Source organism: Pantherophis guttatus, chromosome 5 (genome assembly GCF_059756535.1).
Source record: "Pantherophis guttatus breed Tessera chromosome 5, ASM5975653v1, whole genome shotgun sequence".
Lineage (NCBI taxonomy): Eukaryota > Metazoa > Chordata > Lepidosauria > Squamata > Colubridae > Pantherophis > Pantherophis guttatus.
Window position 1 is genome coordinate 27,302,642 of NC_142067.1, and position 14,013 is coordinate 27,316,654.

The following is a 14,013-nucleotide window of genomic DNA, read 5'->3' on the forward strand; positions in this document are numbered from 1 at the left end:
GTTGCTTGTATTCTTACAATTTATATTGATATTGTTTCCTGATTGCTTATTTGTACCCTATGACTATCATTAAGTGTTGTACGTTATGATTCTTGATTAACATATCTTTTCTTTTATGTACACTGAGAGCATCTGCACCAAGACAAATTGTGTGTCCAATTACACTTGGCCAATAAAAACTTTTATTCTATTCTATTCTAAAGTTGTGTTATTTTTAAACTAGGAGTTGTTTATGATTTTTGTAATTATTTCTTTAAGTAAAAAGGTAGTTTCTCTGAATTTTTTCAAATAATATATTTGCCCTGTTATGGCACATTCTCAATACAAAAGTTGGGGAGAACCTATTTTAAAAAGAATATTTAGGAGTAGTATAACCCTTCAAACCAAAAGGTTAAAGTGGTGAATAAAATAAGTAACAAAGTAAAAAATTGATTTCCGTATAAACCTTTTCTTGTTTTCTCTGATCTCAAATCTAGTAATCAAAGATAGTATTAGCGATGTATTGCTCTTAAATGTTTATTTGCAGAAAAGCTACCAGTATAAAGTAAATCCAATTATTTTAGGATAAAAGCTGTTGCTTATTCAAAGTACAATCTCTTCTTAGATTATTTTCTCATAATAAAATAGCAGAAAAGTTTTATAAACATAGCTACATTAAGTCTGTTACTACCTTTAAAGGGAGAAAAGAATACCAAATTTAACCAAAACATTTTAAATAATGTCTAGTATCAAATACATAAAGCTGTTGAAAACTGATGTAACTTGCCCCTCGTATAAAAGGCCATGAGTACATTATTTGTTAAAAAACTCTTTAATCTAGAAGTATAGCAGGTTGTGCTGCAGAAAGAAGACGAGGGTCCCCAGACTTCTTGGACCAGTAGGGATGTTCTGAAAGCATATGGATGCAGAGGTGGGTTTCAGCAGGTTCTGACCAGTTCTGGAGAACCGGTAGCAGACATTTTGAGCAGTTCGGAAAACTGGTAGTAAAAATTCTGACTGGCCCCGCCCCCATCTATTCTCTGCCTCCCAAGTCCCAGCTGATCCGGAGGAAATGGGGATTTTGCAGTAACCTTCCCCTGGAGTGGGGAGGGAATGAAGATTTTACAGTATCCTTCCACCACGCCCACCAAGCCATGCCACGCCCACCAAGCCACACCCACAGGACTGGTAGTAAAAAATTTGAAACCCACCACTATATAGATGCATTCACAAAAATTGTTTATTTCTTCAATTTAAAAGTGAGTGTGGTTGTGTAGAGGGAGGGGAAGACCTGCTTATACAGAACATGGCTGCCATCATGGCTTTTATTAAATGTTTACAAACCTATTCTAAGTGGATGGAGAACTTTTGGCTCTCTAGGTGTTGTTGAAGTGCAGCTTATAACAACTGACTGGTGACAAATTTACTTACAGGTTTTTTGTTTTTTTTAAAAAAAATGATTAGGCAATAATAAACCTACTTGAAACCAGCAGCATAAAATGCTAGTAAATAAATATTGCCCACTTTGGTAAATAACAAAAGACATAAAAGTTAAATGCTTATTAAAATGATTTGCTGCATACACAAATCAGTTGGATTTTAAAATTAAACTTTATGATTCTAGGATGCATCAAAAATAATAAATTGCAGGAATAACTAAAGTGGACATTTTACACAAAGAAGGCAGAAAGTTTAAAAAGAGAAGTAAAAAAGGACAGGGAAACTGACAGAAAAGAGAATAAGGCAAGATGATCCATGTCAAAGTTACAGGAACACTATGGATCAAGGTCTACTGACCAGTGTCAAACCCTTGAATTGAACTGTTTGGGGGTGGGGGGGAACCCAGATCTTCACTTCCATCTGGAAAGATAAACATTACCGTTTCTGTAGGCACATTTTAGACTGTTACGGCTTTTCTTTGTATTTACAATTGTAGGTGAGAATTGCGCTGTATATAGTAGCATTGTGGACTAATGCATTATAATTAATAAAATGGAATTGTGTCCCTTTCCTTTTCAAAATCAAATTACCTGGTCCTACGTACACGGTCTATTAAACCATGGTAAACAATTGTGCTGACAAAGCATCAACTCTTACCAATTTATGCTGGCAACAGCTCACGACAGACACTATATACATGAGGATACAGAACAAATGGCAGAACACAGCTCACTTTCACTGATTTCTGAAACTAAGGAACTTGGGTCCCAATGAATGCTGGGAATTCCAGGTTTTTGAGAAGGTAATTGGATTTAAAAAGGAAAACATAGTAAAAAACATGGCAAATGTTTTTAGCTATTTTTATGTTTTCCCTATTTTGTACGCGGCCCAGAGTCCATTGGCATTCAGAGGCCAATAAATTTAAATAAATAAGCAGTTTCCATAAATCTGTCCTAAAAACTACATAAGAACATTTACAAACAATTAAGTTCAAGCTGTGAGATCTTCTCATTACTTTCAGGGTTTAACATCATATAGTAGAAGACTATGAACTTGAATTATTATTGTGACTACAGTTGCCTTAATGAAGTGTTGAGCTTAGAACAAGAAGAGTTGGGTTCAAAGCCCAACTCAAGTATCACATTAATTGGATGACTTGGGCCAGCCATTCAGTCTAATCAAAGGACAATTGGGAGGATAAGAGGCAAACAGAAGAACAGCAAGGTCCTGTATGGAAGGAAAGGATGAAAGCATAACCAAAGTTATTCTGCAAATATTAACAAGAGAAGAATAATGTTCCAGATAAAAGCTCAGCTGGTCGATTTATTTAGCGGCATGCATTATGTTGAAGTATAAAAGTGAAAAAAAGAATATTCAAGCTCACAAAAGATAGAATATTAACCATTGTTACTGAGAGAATTGAGGCTTGTAGTCCTTTTACATAAAGTTCTGCAAAATGTTATATTATTGGAATCAATTTAATTAGGGATGTGGGAGATAATGAATTATTCTAAAATACCCATAATAGTTAGATGGGAGAGAAGTAACTAACTGTCCTATCCGGTAGACAGACCCAATAATTCTGCTATTTAATATGTGATTTCATGCTTTTAGAAACACTGCTCCTTCACATATCAGTTTGCCAGTTAGAAGAAATGCTAAATCCCATGTGAGTTTTTATAGTAATTTTGGGGGCTGATTCACTGAAAACTTACTTCTCACCTTCTGATCTCTGACAGCATTGGACACTAAAGCAAATAGCCTTCTAAGATGCAGTGCTAACAATGGACTATTAGTTTCTCTTTCCCTGCTGCTACGCACATGTGCACATTCATTTATTTTGATCCTATTCTCTTGATGCATACAGAGCATCCACTTGAACTTTAAATATCTTTTCTTCTAAAATCAAGCAGGATAAAAGAGGTTCAACGATAAAACGTAACTGTACAATCCAAGCTAATTCAGTATGAACGACAAGAACATGACATTCAATTCATGGTGCTAAAATTACCGTGTTTGATTCTAAACCTCAAAAAGCATCCACTCCAAAATTGCACTCCATCCCCACCCTCAGTGCTGCTATTAACAGAATGGAGGGAGGAGCTGTGTGTGTGGCTGGCTGGCATTGCAAGCAGGATGCAGAAGGCTCCCTTTCTAAAAACTGCAATCTGTGGGTGGGTGGCTTCACCCATGTGAAGAAATTGGGATCAGGAGAGGACTGGTGAATGCATAAAGCTAATTGAAATTACCTGTGCTGCTCCAAGAGCGAAAATAAAAAGCCTTGCAAATGGACTACTACTTAAATATAGTAGCATTCAGTGACTGGGTTCACATATTGTGCTGTTTTTGCAATGGGTTGTTAAATAAATGATGTTACATAAACAAGCTTGTTTGGGTTTATCTTAGCATTTCATGTAAGCCATGTTAGAGGTTGAAACATCTGTTTCCTACACATGAGCATTGCTGACTGCAAGAATTTGTCCTGAGCAATTCTTAATGAAGCAGGTTTTAGAATTATAACAGAAAGAATATTTATTTAAGGAAATACATTGCAGTGTTGGCAAAACCTAGGATCTGGCTATATTCTACCAAAATAATCCAGGGGCAGGTTCTGCATGCATTTTTGTTTAAGAAGAAAGAAATGGCATCAGATTTGACAAAAAGCAATCATAATTAGGGGACACAAGAGGGGACACAAGGTACACTTAACACATTACTGTTTTCAGTAGTCATGTAATGTTGACCAGTTCAATTACATATGGATCTTCAACCTCCCTATTCACTGGCTTGTTAATCTCCAACTCCCATTGTGTCTTAAAAAGGTTTTGTGTTGATCTCTGGGTCAATATATCCATCTGCCAGGATTTCTTAGTTCTCTTGAACACTTCTAAAATAGTGGTACTTGGGTCTATCTAGATGTACTTTTTTCCACTTGAATATATCCTTGATTGACCCTAGGCCAGATTGGCATGACTCATCTATCTCGAAGCTCATTAAAACTTTTATGTAGACACCTAGCTTTTTATGCCTTTTAGACATTTGATTAGGAGCGTCTTCAAATATTGTGGTTGCTGCTTGCCTGGATATAGGGAACTCCAAGGCAGACAGGAAACCAAAACTATGAGTAGCAATACTTACCTTACAGTAATAGAATTTTGCCAAGTCTGAGCACTGCTTTTCCCCTGCCACTACTTTCCAAAGAACTAGAGAGGATATTTTCTGAGACACTTTGCCCAGCCCCATTCCTCCTTTGTACTCAAATTTCATTAATCAGACTGCTGTCTGGGCAGCAGCTCTTCCTTCTGCCTCCAAGGTTATTTTTACAGCCTATTCTGTTTTCTTTCTCCATCTCATCACAATATGCAATACTATACAATAGTATGTATGGCAGGATCATGTATTTCTTGAAGTATTGTTCAGTGTCATGAATGAAGGCAAATATACGTGTCCCAGAATAATGTTGCAGGATCCAATCTGGGTTGGTTACCAGGACCCGAAGTTTAGTCTTCTCAGCTTTCGGACACATGCAGGAAGCTATCTTCAGGGAATTTCTCTCCAGCAGTGTCCAACTGTAATAAGCCGTCTGGGTCAAGTCAGGCCTTCTCTCTGAGGTACTTTGGTTCTGCGATAACTTGCACCTAGGGATGAACAACTACTGGACAACTGCCATATTTTTCGGAGTATAAGACTGTTAAGGATATTGTTGTGTTAATCAACCAGCAGAGCGTAGAGCACAGGGAAACGGTGCTGAGAGCGATGAATAAAATACATACAAACTGGTTTATCAAAGTTTTTACTTTGTAGTGAAAAACAATCTCATGGTCTTTAAACAATCCAAGTCTTTGCCAGTCAAATCAGTCCAGTGATACAAAAGTCTTCTTACCATACAAAACAGCAGTAGATAATAAATAGCAGAACATTTATGCTGGTAACAGGTCACGATGGTAGCATATCCACCCACAATGGTAGCATATCCACACACGATAGTAGCATATCATCAATGACTACATTTCAGTTCCCTTCTTAAATACATTTACAACAGAGCTTATCCAATCAGGATACAATGACTCAGCAGTACTTATTAAAGTCATAGAATACATATTCATTTAAAGTCATAGAACACATATATTGTCCATATATTGCCTGGACAACCTGTTAGGCATACACCATATCCTAACATTGATGCACCTTTTTACCCCCAAAAAGAGAGTGAATATCTGGGCACATTTTATAGTCCAAATGTAGCCCCACTCAGCCTCTGAAACGGAGGTTTCAGAGGCTGAAAAAAAAGCAAGGCGCAGAGTTCACAACCAATGAACCTGTTGCTAAAGTTCACCAGGGAACAGCTGATTGGGGGTATTCCGGGAGGCCGAGCCATCCCCAATCAGCTTTTTTCTTATTCCCCCCCCAAAAAACTAAGGTGCGTCTTATACTCCGGTGTGTCTTAATAGTCTGAAAAATATGGTAGATCTCTTTTCTGCCACCACCCCTTTCTTATAAACCAGTTATCCTATTCTTACCAGCCCTCTGGGAAACCAGAAGAGGATTGAAAGGAAAATCATCGCCCCATCCTGATCTAGATAAATATAGAATTGACATTATGAGATTGAATTATTCAGTATTGGCAATATATCAGGTATTTTAGAAGCTGTTGAAACATAGGCTCCATATTGAGCTGCCAAAATTTATTTTAACTGGATATACCTACATTTTTGTGTTGATGCTAAAGAAACTTGTTTACAGCTGCTGAAAAAAATATCATTAAACAATAATTGATCTAGTGTAAATTATACTCTTTTGCACCTATTGTTTCCAGTAAAAACGTTCATCACACAATAATCTAGGGTTTAGCACATAGCTATCCACATCCATGTGCTCTATGCATGGATGCCCAAGAAGAAAGCCAGAAGAAAGTTACCTCAAGTTAGCAATCTTTTAGAGAAAGAGTGGCCAGAGTGATATGGGGATAAGAGAGTAAATAGTTAATTATCTATCTATGCTGTATTGTCCCCTTGTGGTCAGTAGTTAGATAAGGAGTCTGCACCACTGGATTTGGACGTACAACGAACATAATTCTTGTGTTTTATAAATCATGGCTTGTGATGATTCGTATCAAAGCAGATCATAATTTGTACAAGTCAAGGCTAAAACAAACTAAGGATTAGCAGTGTGTAAGCTTACGTCCCTATTATACTTACCTAGATTCTCCCCCCCAAAAAATTTTTTCACATTGTTTTAAAGAGCTAGAGATAACGTGTATATTCACAATTGCTTTTTGCATATAGCAGTAGCATTTAGACTTATATACCGCTCCATAGTGCTTTACATTTTTTAAAGTTTTTTTTAAATTTTAGACAAACATATAATACATAATCAATCATTCAATGTATTATCTGAGTACATCTTTTGTGTCTTCTTCTTACTCCTCCGATATTTATCATCTTAATATTATTGTTTCATTTATTATAACATTTCTCCCACATTTCTTGCTTTTCTATTAATACATTTATCTATCTTCTTTCTCCTCTTTCTTCTTCGCTTATTTCATTACAACACTGCCCTATTATATCTCATCTCTAACCAATGGTAAAATTGTCCCCATATCTTAAAGTATTCTGATTCCTCTCTTTCTTTAATAGTCAAAGTCAATCTATTCATTTCTGCACAATCCAATATTTTCTTAATTATTTCTCCCTCTGTAGGGATTTTCTGCTTTCCATCTTTGCGCAAATACTATCCTCTCTGCAGTTATTACATGTATAATCAAATATATATTTTCTTTACTAAATTTCTCTGGTAAGATACCCAATAGGAACAGTTCAGGTTTTAAACCTATATGTTGTTGTATCATTTCTTCTAACTATGTTTTAATTTTAATCCAATAATTTCTCGCTTCTGGACATGTCCACCACATATATGATCCTGGTGTCTGATGGCATTTCCAACATTTAGCTGATTTATCTTTAAACATTTTTGCCACGTTTTCAGGTGGCATGTATCATCTGTAAAACATTTTATATTGATTCTCCTTATATGCTGTGGACATTGTTAATTTATAATTCCTTTCCCATAGGAGCTGCCATTTATCTAACTCAATTGAATATCCAAAAATTTTTATCCAAGCTATCATTGTTTCTTTTATTTGTTCTTCTTCTAATTCAATACTAAATGATTATATTTTTTTTAAAAAAATTATCTGTTCCTGTCTCTTATCCAGTTGTCATTTCTAGATAAAAACCATAGTATTAGCATCTTTTTAATATCTTGTTTGTATTTGCATATGAGTATACCAGTCCATCTCAATCCCAATTGTTTTAAAGAGCTAAAGATAACGTGTATATTCACAATTGCTTTTTGCATATAGCAGTAGCATTTAGACTTATATACCGCTCCATAGTGTTTTACATTTTTATGGATTTCTATTTCTAGAATTCCTAGTAATGGCCATATTGGCTAGGGAATTTTGAGCTTACATTTGTACTTCAGGAGGGCCCCATCATTTGCGATAGCTGGCTTAGAGAATGTGAAATACAGTCATGAGGAAGTTTACTTCATCCCTCGGTGCTTATGATAAATTTATGAAACAGGAGTCCATTTCTTAGCTCTGCCCAGTATTCTGAGTTTCTTGAAATATATACCTTATTTCTAAGAAAAACGATATTGTTGCCATCTATTTCTTTCTAAGGATGCATAAGTAATTTCGATGGCCATAAGGAAAACAAAGCCAGATTTCTTTAACCTAAATGTCAGTAGTGTTAAAAGAAATGACTGAGCACTTCATTAATCTAAGAGTTTATTGTACATTATTGGTTGGGATGGGTTTAGAAAATGATCCAGGAATGCCTCAGTATGAGGAGCATTACTGATTACAGTTAACATCAATAGCTGTTTCAGCAACAATTCCTGGAAAATCTGAACGTAACAGCTTGGGCTGTATAGCTTCCCAAGACAGTTCTGCTAACTTCATAAGAAATGGAAAGGGAAAAATATGCTCTGGACACAATTTCTATGTAGTCATAAAAGAACGTTTACTTCCAGCACAATTCTCTGTATGTTTATTCATCCAAGAGCGAACAAACCAGCTCAGGTTTTAGGACAATGCGTGACCCATTAAGATATTTTTTAATTCATATTTATATGCCGCCCTTCTCCCGAAGGACTCAGGGCGGCTCACAATAAAAAACAACAAACAATAATTAATGGTAAAATAATCCAATTAAAATCCCCAATGGTTAAAACTAAAAAACTCCCAGCAGATCAGGAGATTTGGTGAAAAAACCATGTCTTCAGGCCACCGCAGAAAGAGCGGAGGTCCGGGGCCGTCCAGAGCTCAGTGGGTAATTCATTCCAGAGGGTTGGTGCGGCCACAGAGAATGCCCTCATCCTGGGCGCCACCAGCCGACATTGTCTGGCCGATGGCACCCGAAGGAGGGCAGCCCTATGTGAACGCACTGGGCGGTGGGAGGCTGGTAGGAGGTGATCCTGCAAGTACCCCAGGCCCATGCCATGTAAGGTATAGTAAGATAGTCCCTTTCACAAATAAGAAATCTTATTTTAAAAGAAATGAGTTTTTAAAATTCAATAAACTGTTAGAGGGATTGTTTTGTTTGACTTAACATGATGAATAGGTTCAGTTATTGTAAATTGTAAAGCATGGCTTATGACTCATACATGAATTAAATCGGTGTAATCAGTGAGAATTTTGTTCTGTAATATTTTTAATATAACTTGAGATTTGTAAGTTAAAAGGAGCTAGGAACTATTGCAAAACCTTCCACAAATAACTGTTTTTTATTCCATAATTCCATATTGATCAAATTTCTTCTGTTTTGTTCTTGCTTTTCAGAATTCTTTAATGAAGGACTGGCTACCAAACAGAAACATCACAATGGTTGGATTCACACATATCCAAACATATGCCATATGTTTTTTAAGGCACATAGCACTGGATGATCCAGGGCTTGATTTATTTAGCATGATATCCAGATAGAAACTCATTGTCTTCCTCATCAAATGTCTGTTGCAGAGGCAAGTAAAAATGATATGGCTTCTCATTTTGATTCCAAATAAGAACCAACCAGAATACTGATTCTGCACACATGATCAAAGAAATTTTAGAGTTGTTTAGTCATTCACACTCTGGAGTACTTAGTTGGGCAAGGCATATCTGCCTTATTTTCAAAGGCAAGAGCAAATAGCGCGAACCAGATGAGTCCATTTTCAAAACAAGGAACAGGAAGAAATGACCCCAGTGCCCCCCCACAAAAGAGTGGTTTCAAGACAAATATACCGTGCAGACTGGACACACTGAACTGGAAGAATGTAAACTTTGCTTTTACTATAAATAAGGCCGGCATTCAATTCACAGAAATTGTTGACATTCTTTCATAGTGGCTCCGCTGCCTTTTCTATAATAAAACTACTTTTCAAAAGCTTGTTTATCTCAGAATTCCTGTTGTGCGTGCATCCACTTCAGCCAGTTGAAAGAAGGCAAACTACAGTGTGGAATACAGACTCATAAACACTTCTATAGCTTCTTGCATTTCAACAAGAAATGAGGCTAATTGTACATGACACCATAAGCCATAAAGTAGCTTGTTTGCTTTTGGATTAGAATGATGTATTAGATCTGGGTGATGTATTAAAGGCCAGACCCAATACGTTTACAATCCACTAGAATGCTTCCTAACATTGTTCCCATATGTAGAAAGTATATCTTGAGACTATGCCATAAGAATTTCTCTTTGAGGGGTCCTTGGTGTTTTCTGAGCTTGGTCGTTTTCTTGCAAATGTTTCATTAAACAAATTAGGTAACATCACCAGTGCTAGTCCTGTGTTTGAGTTGAGGAACCTTTAAAATACTATTTTAAAATAACATTTTGTGTTTACTGTAATTGCAAGTGGCAAAATAAACAATAAAAGGAGAAATTCTAGAATAAGCAATCAGAGTTTCAGTTTTGGAAGATGCTTCACTCCTGCTGTTTTTTTAATTGGTCCCTTCTTTGGGTCCAGTATTCTTTGATTTCTTGGAATATTACACTTTCTCCTAAAATATAAAAAAAATAGAAGAAAATTCAGAAAACACATTCACTTGCTAGTTGCTATAGAAACGTGGCATTTTGTGATAATTGTTATACCACTACTAGATAGCAGGGCTGTAGCAAAATGGCCAACCTCATTTGCAGATGGCAAAAAATATGGAACATTTATTTTTTAAGAAGGGAGACAAGACCAGATTTTGGCTGGTTTTGAAAGAGATTCATACCCTTTTACAATAACAGCAATCTCCTCTTAAAGAAATCTTTTAACATGGCTGCCTTCAACGACAGCAGAAGCATGTATTCTTTTCCGCCCTGACACATTTTTACCATTTTATCTAAGACCGGATTGGATCAGACCAATGTTTTATTCAAAACCGTACAATAATGTCAGCTATGCAATACAGGATTTATTTTTGGAGGGAAGCACTTTAGCACTACACCTGGACAATAAGATTTCCTTCTATCGTAACTTAAAATAGGTCACACTAAGCTATAATGAAATCATTTGATTTGAGCTTACTGTAATGTGTGAATCCAGACTATTATGGCTTAGCACACAGAAGTGAGACTGTGATTGCTTGTCAAATAATCCTTGGTTATAACAAACTGTGTCTTAGTATGAAGTGAGAATCAAGGCAGTAAAAAGAGAGTGCTTTTAATTGCCTCCAGCAAGACCTTAGAAGGCATGGATTTTTTTAAAAAGTCAAGTATTGTCTGGAGAAAATATTCTCCCATATTCTGTATTGTTGCACATAAGATACCCATATTCTGAGCTCTTTCCAAGAAATCATGCTGCTTGTTAGAAAACTATTTGAGCCTATCAGCATATTGCATTATTTCCCATTTAGAAGCTTGCCTTTAGATTTGACATTCAAATTTTTTTTAGAAAAAAAACAGCCTACCACAGATTTGCAGAAGAGAATAAGAGTCAAAATGACGATCATAAAAAATAGGTGGTACCTTGATCACACTGTAGTAGCCAATATCTTGACTGTTTAATCATACTCTACGGACACCCTTGTTACGATAATATTTGAAACAATTGATTTCTACATCCTAAAGATTTTTTTGCTCATATATACAGCTGCAATAAATACTGATGTCCAGATAGTTCTTAATAAAGTGCTTTATAGGTCCCTAAATAAAAATATTACATTGATCTCCCAATTTTGTGAAAAGGATGTTTACAAAATAATAATATAATGTAAGCTGTTTGAATTGTGTTTGCTATTTTACTATAAATACACTAGTACATTTAGTTGGAAATGCCCAAAAAACTGACCAAAAAAAGTCTTAATCTGTGTCTAGCCACGCTTTTAAATTGTAGCAGATGAGACAGCTAGATTTGATTTTCAAAATGGGACACATAATTCTAGTTCTAAGGATAATCATGAATGCAATAATTATTTGCTTTGAGCAGATCACAGAAATACCACACTCCAAAAGTCTTACATTCTAAACCCCTCAAAATAGGTTGGCTCTTTTCATGATGAATATTTAATAATAGAGAAATAGACTACTTTTTGAGATACCTATATAATTAAAAGACTAAGTCTGACTTTTACAAACCTACATAAAGTAATTAGGAGGTGGAGTAGTGCCATCTTAAAATTATCCACATTATTATATAAAAGGGATTTGTGCCAGCTCTATGATGTTAAAGATAAGGTAGGAACTAATGTCTCTAAAAAGTGGGAAGCTGGAATAGGATTAAAGATGATAATTCATTATTTCTGTTTTTGTTATCAGCTGTTTTAAAGTAAAAATGTAAGCTTGAATTTAGCATCATGTCTGCAGACCCATAAAGCCATTTTTGTCTTGCACTAAATTTTAATTAAATACATAAAATTGTCTTTTATTTTATTTCATAATTTTTCAAAACCATGTTATTTGAATGGTATTCTCAAGTTTTACTGCGTGCGTACTAATAAAATGGGGGCATTAGGATTGAAAAGTAATACATAAGCCAAGTATACAGTAACAGTAACAGAGTTGGAAGGGACCTTGGAGGTCATCTAGTCAACCCCCTGCTCACGCAGGAAACCTATACTAGGGCTTCGAACCACCGAACTGCCGACCTTTCTGATAGACAAGCACAGTGTCTTAGCCACTGAGCCACCTAGTCAGGAAATATACACTATATTAAGCTGTGTTTTTCAAATTATGGACTGTTGAATAAAACAAAACTGAGCTTATTTATTTACTTCAAGTTTACTTTGCATCTTTAACACTTAAAGATGTATGTATGATGTTTTTCCTAACTTTATATCCACAACAATATCCCATTATAACTGGCTTAAGAAATTACAACTCATTCCAATGACCTTTAGACAGGACTTTGAATCTGATCTCCTTTGGTCCATGGTTAACCATAGGTAACGATAACCAAAACAAAACAATTCACTTTCTAGCTTCATGTGCTATGTGAACAGCATTAGGTAATTTACAAAATAGACCGGGCTAAGAGGAAGAATCCGGCCCAAGGTCAAGGGACATTTTGGGGATGTGTCACCCTGCTATTAGTCCAAAATCTTAGCATGAGTAATAGAGCCATTAAAGCATTAATTAAAACTATTTACCTCAGAACTTGGTTCTCCCTCTTCATTTCAACTGCATCTATTTTCTGTTTCTCTAATGGTTTTAGAGATCCTGATATCTGCAAAAGTCAATATATATTAAGCCCTACTCTTCATAAACTTTCCTCCCCAATACCATATCCATATAATTTGCATCTCTAATGGTTTGGAATTACAAGGGTTAAAAAATATGGTCAACAGTCAAGGAGAAGCAAAGCCATAATATCTGGATAGAATGCTTGGTTTGTAAAGGCTGCTCTAAAAACATAGTAGGCATACTTCATTAGTATTTGAACTATGATCCAAAAATTGCATTAAAATATGTGGCACATAGCTCATTTTATAATCATTGCAGGATATTACTTAGGACTAGCCCCAATCATTAACCTGGAAGTAGAAGATAATGAGGGCCATAGAGCAAGAGGAGATAACAACTTAAATTGCCAATATGGGTTTGGATTCTACACAATGGCCTATGCTACTTTCATGAAAGACTACTGGGAAGAGTTGGGATACATCTTATTAAAATAAAGAGAGTGTTTGGCAGGGGCTCACCAAAATGTCAGGAGTAAAGTGCCAAATTGAAACATAGCCAAGGACCAGGGCCAAAAAATAAGAACACAAAGAGAGAAGCACTAGATGAGGATCAGTTCTGTTTGCAACATTATAACAGACTGGCACTCAAAATCTCAGAAATTTATATACCAATGAACAGAATTTAGGAAATACTAGAGAACTAGCAATCCTAACTTAAGAAAACAAATTTGATGTCACAGACATTACTGAAACTTGATGCGATGACACCAATGATTGGCACAAAGTTAGTTTATTCAAACCGAATAGACCCAATAACAGGGAGTAAGTATACTGCGCTCTACGTAAATAAAAATATCATTGCACATTCTGCAATCAGTTGAAAGGATACTGTTGAAAGATCTGTTTAAGAGTAAATGAGGAATAACTGCTATAGACCATCT

At 35.8% G+C, this 14,013-nt stretch overlaps 1 protein-coding gene across 1 annotated transcript in view; it reads right to left on the bottom strand.

The window, feature by feature from the left end:
- Positions 1-9,737: 9,737 nt before the first annotated feature.
- Positions 9,738-14,013, bottom strand: part of CCDC169 (coiled-coil domain containing 169) — a 32,662-nt gene continuing 28,386 nt past the window's right edge. The window contains exons 7-8 of the mRNA XM_034411322.3: positions 13,040-13,116; positions 9,738-10,465 (exon numbers count right to left, since the gene is read on the bottom strand). Coding sequence (XP_034267213.1) covers positions 10,363-10,465; positions 13,040-13,116 — 180 coding nt within the window. The 3' untranslated portion in view covers positions 9,738-10,362. The remainder of the gene's footprint in view (positions 10,466-13,039; positions 13,117-14,013) is intronic.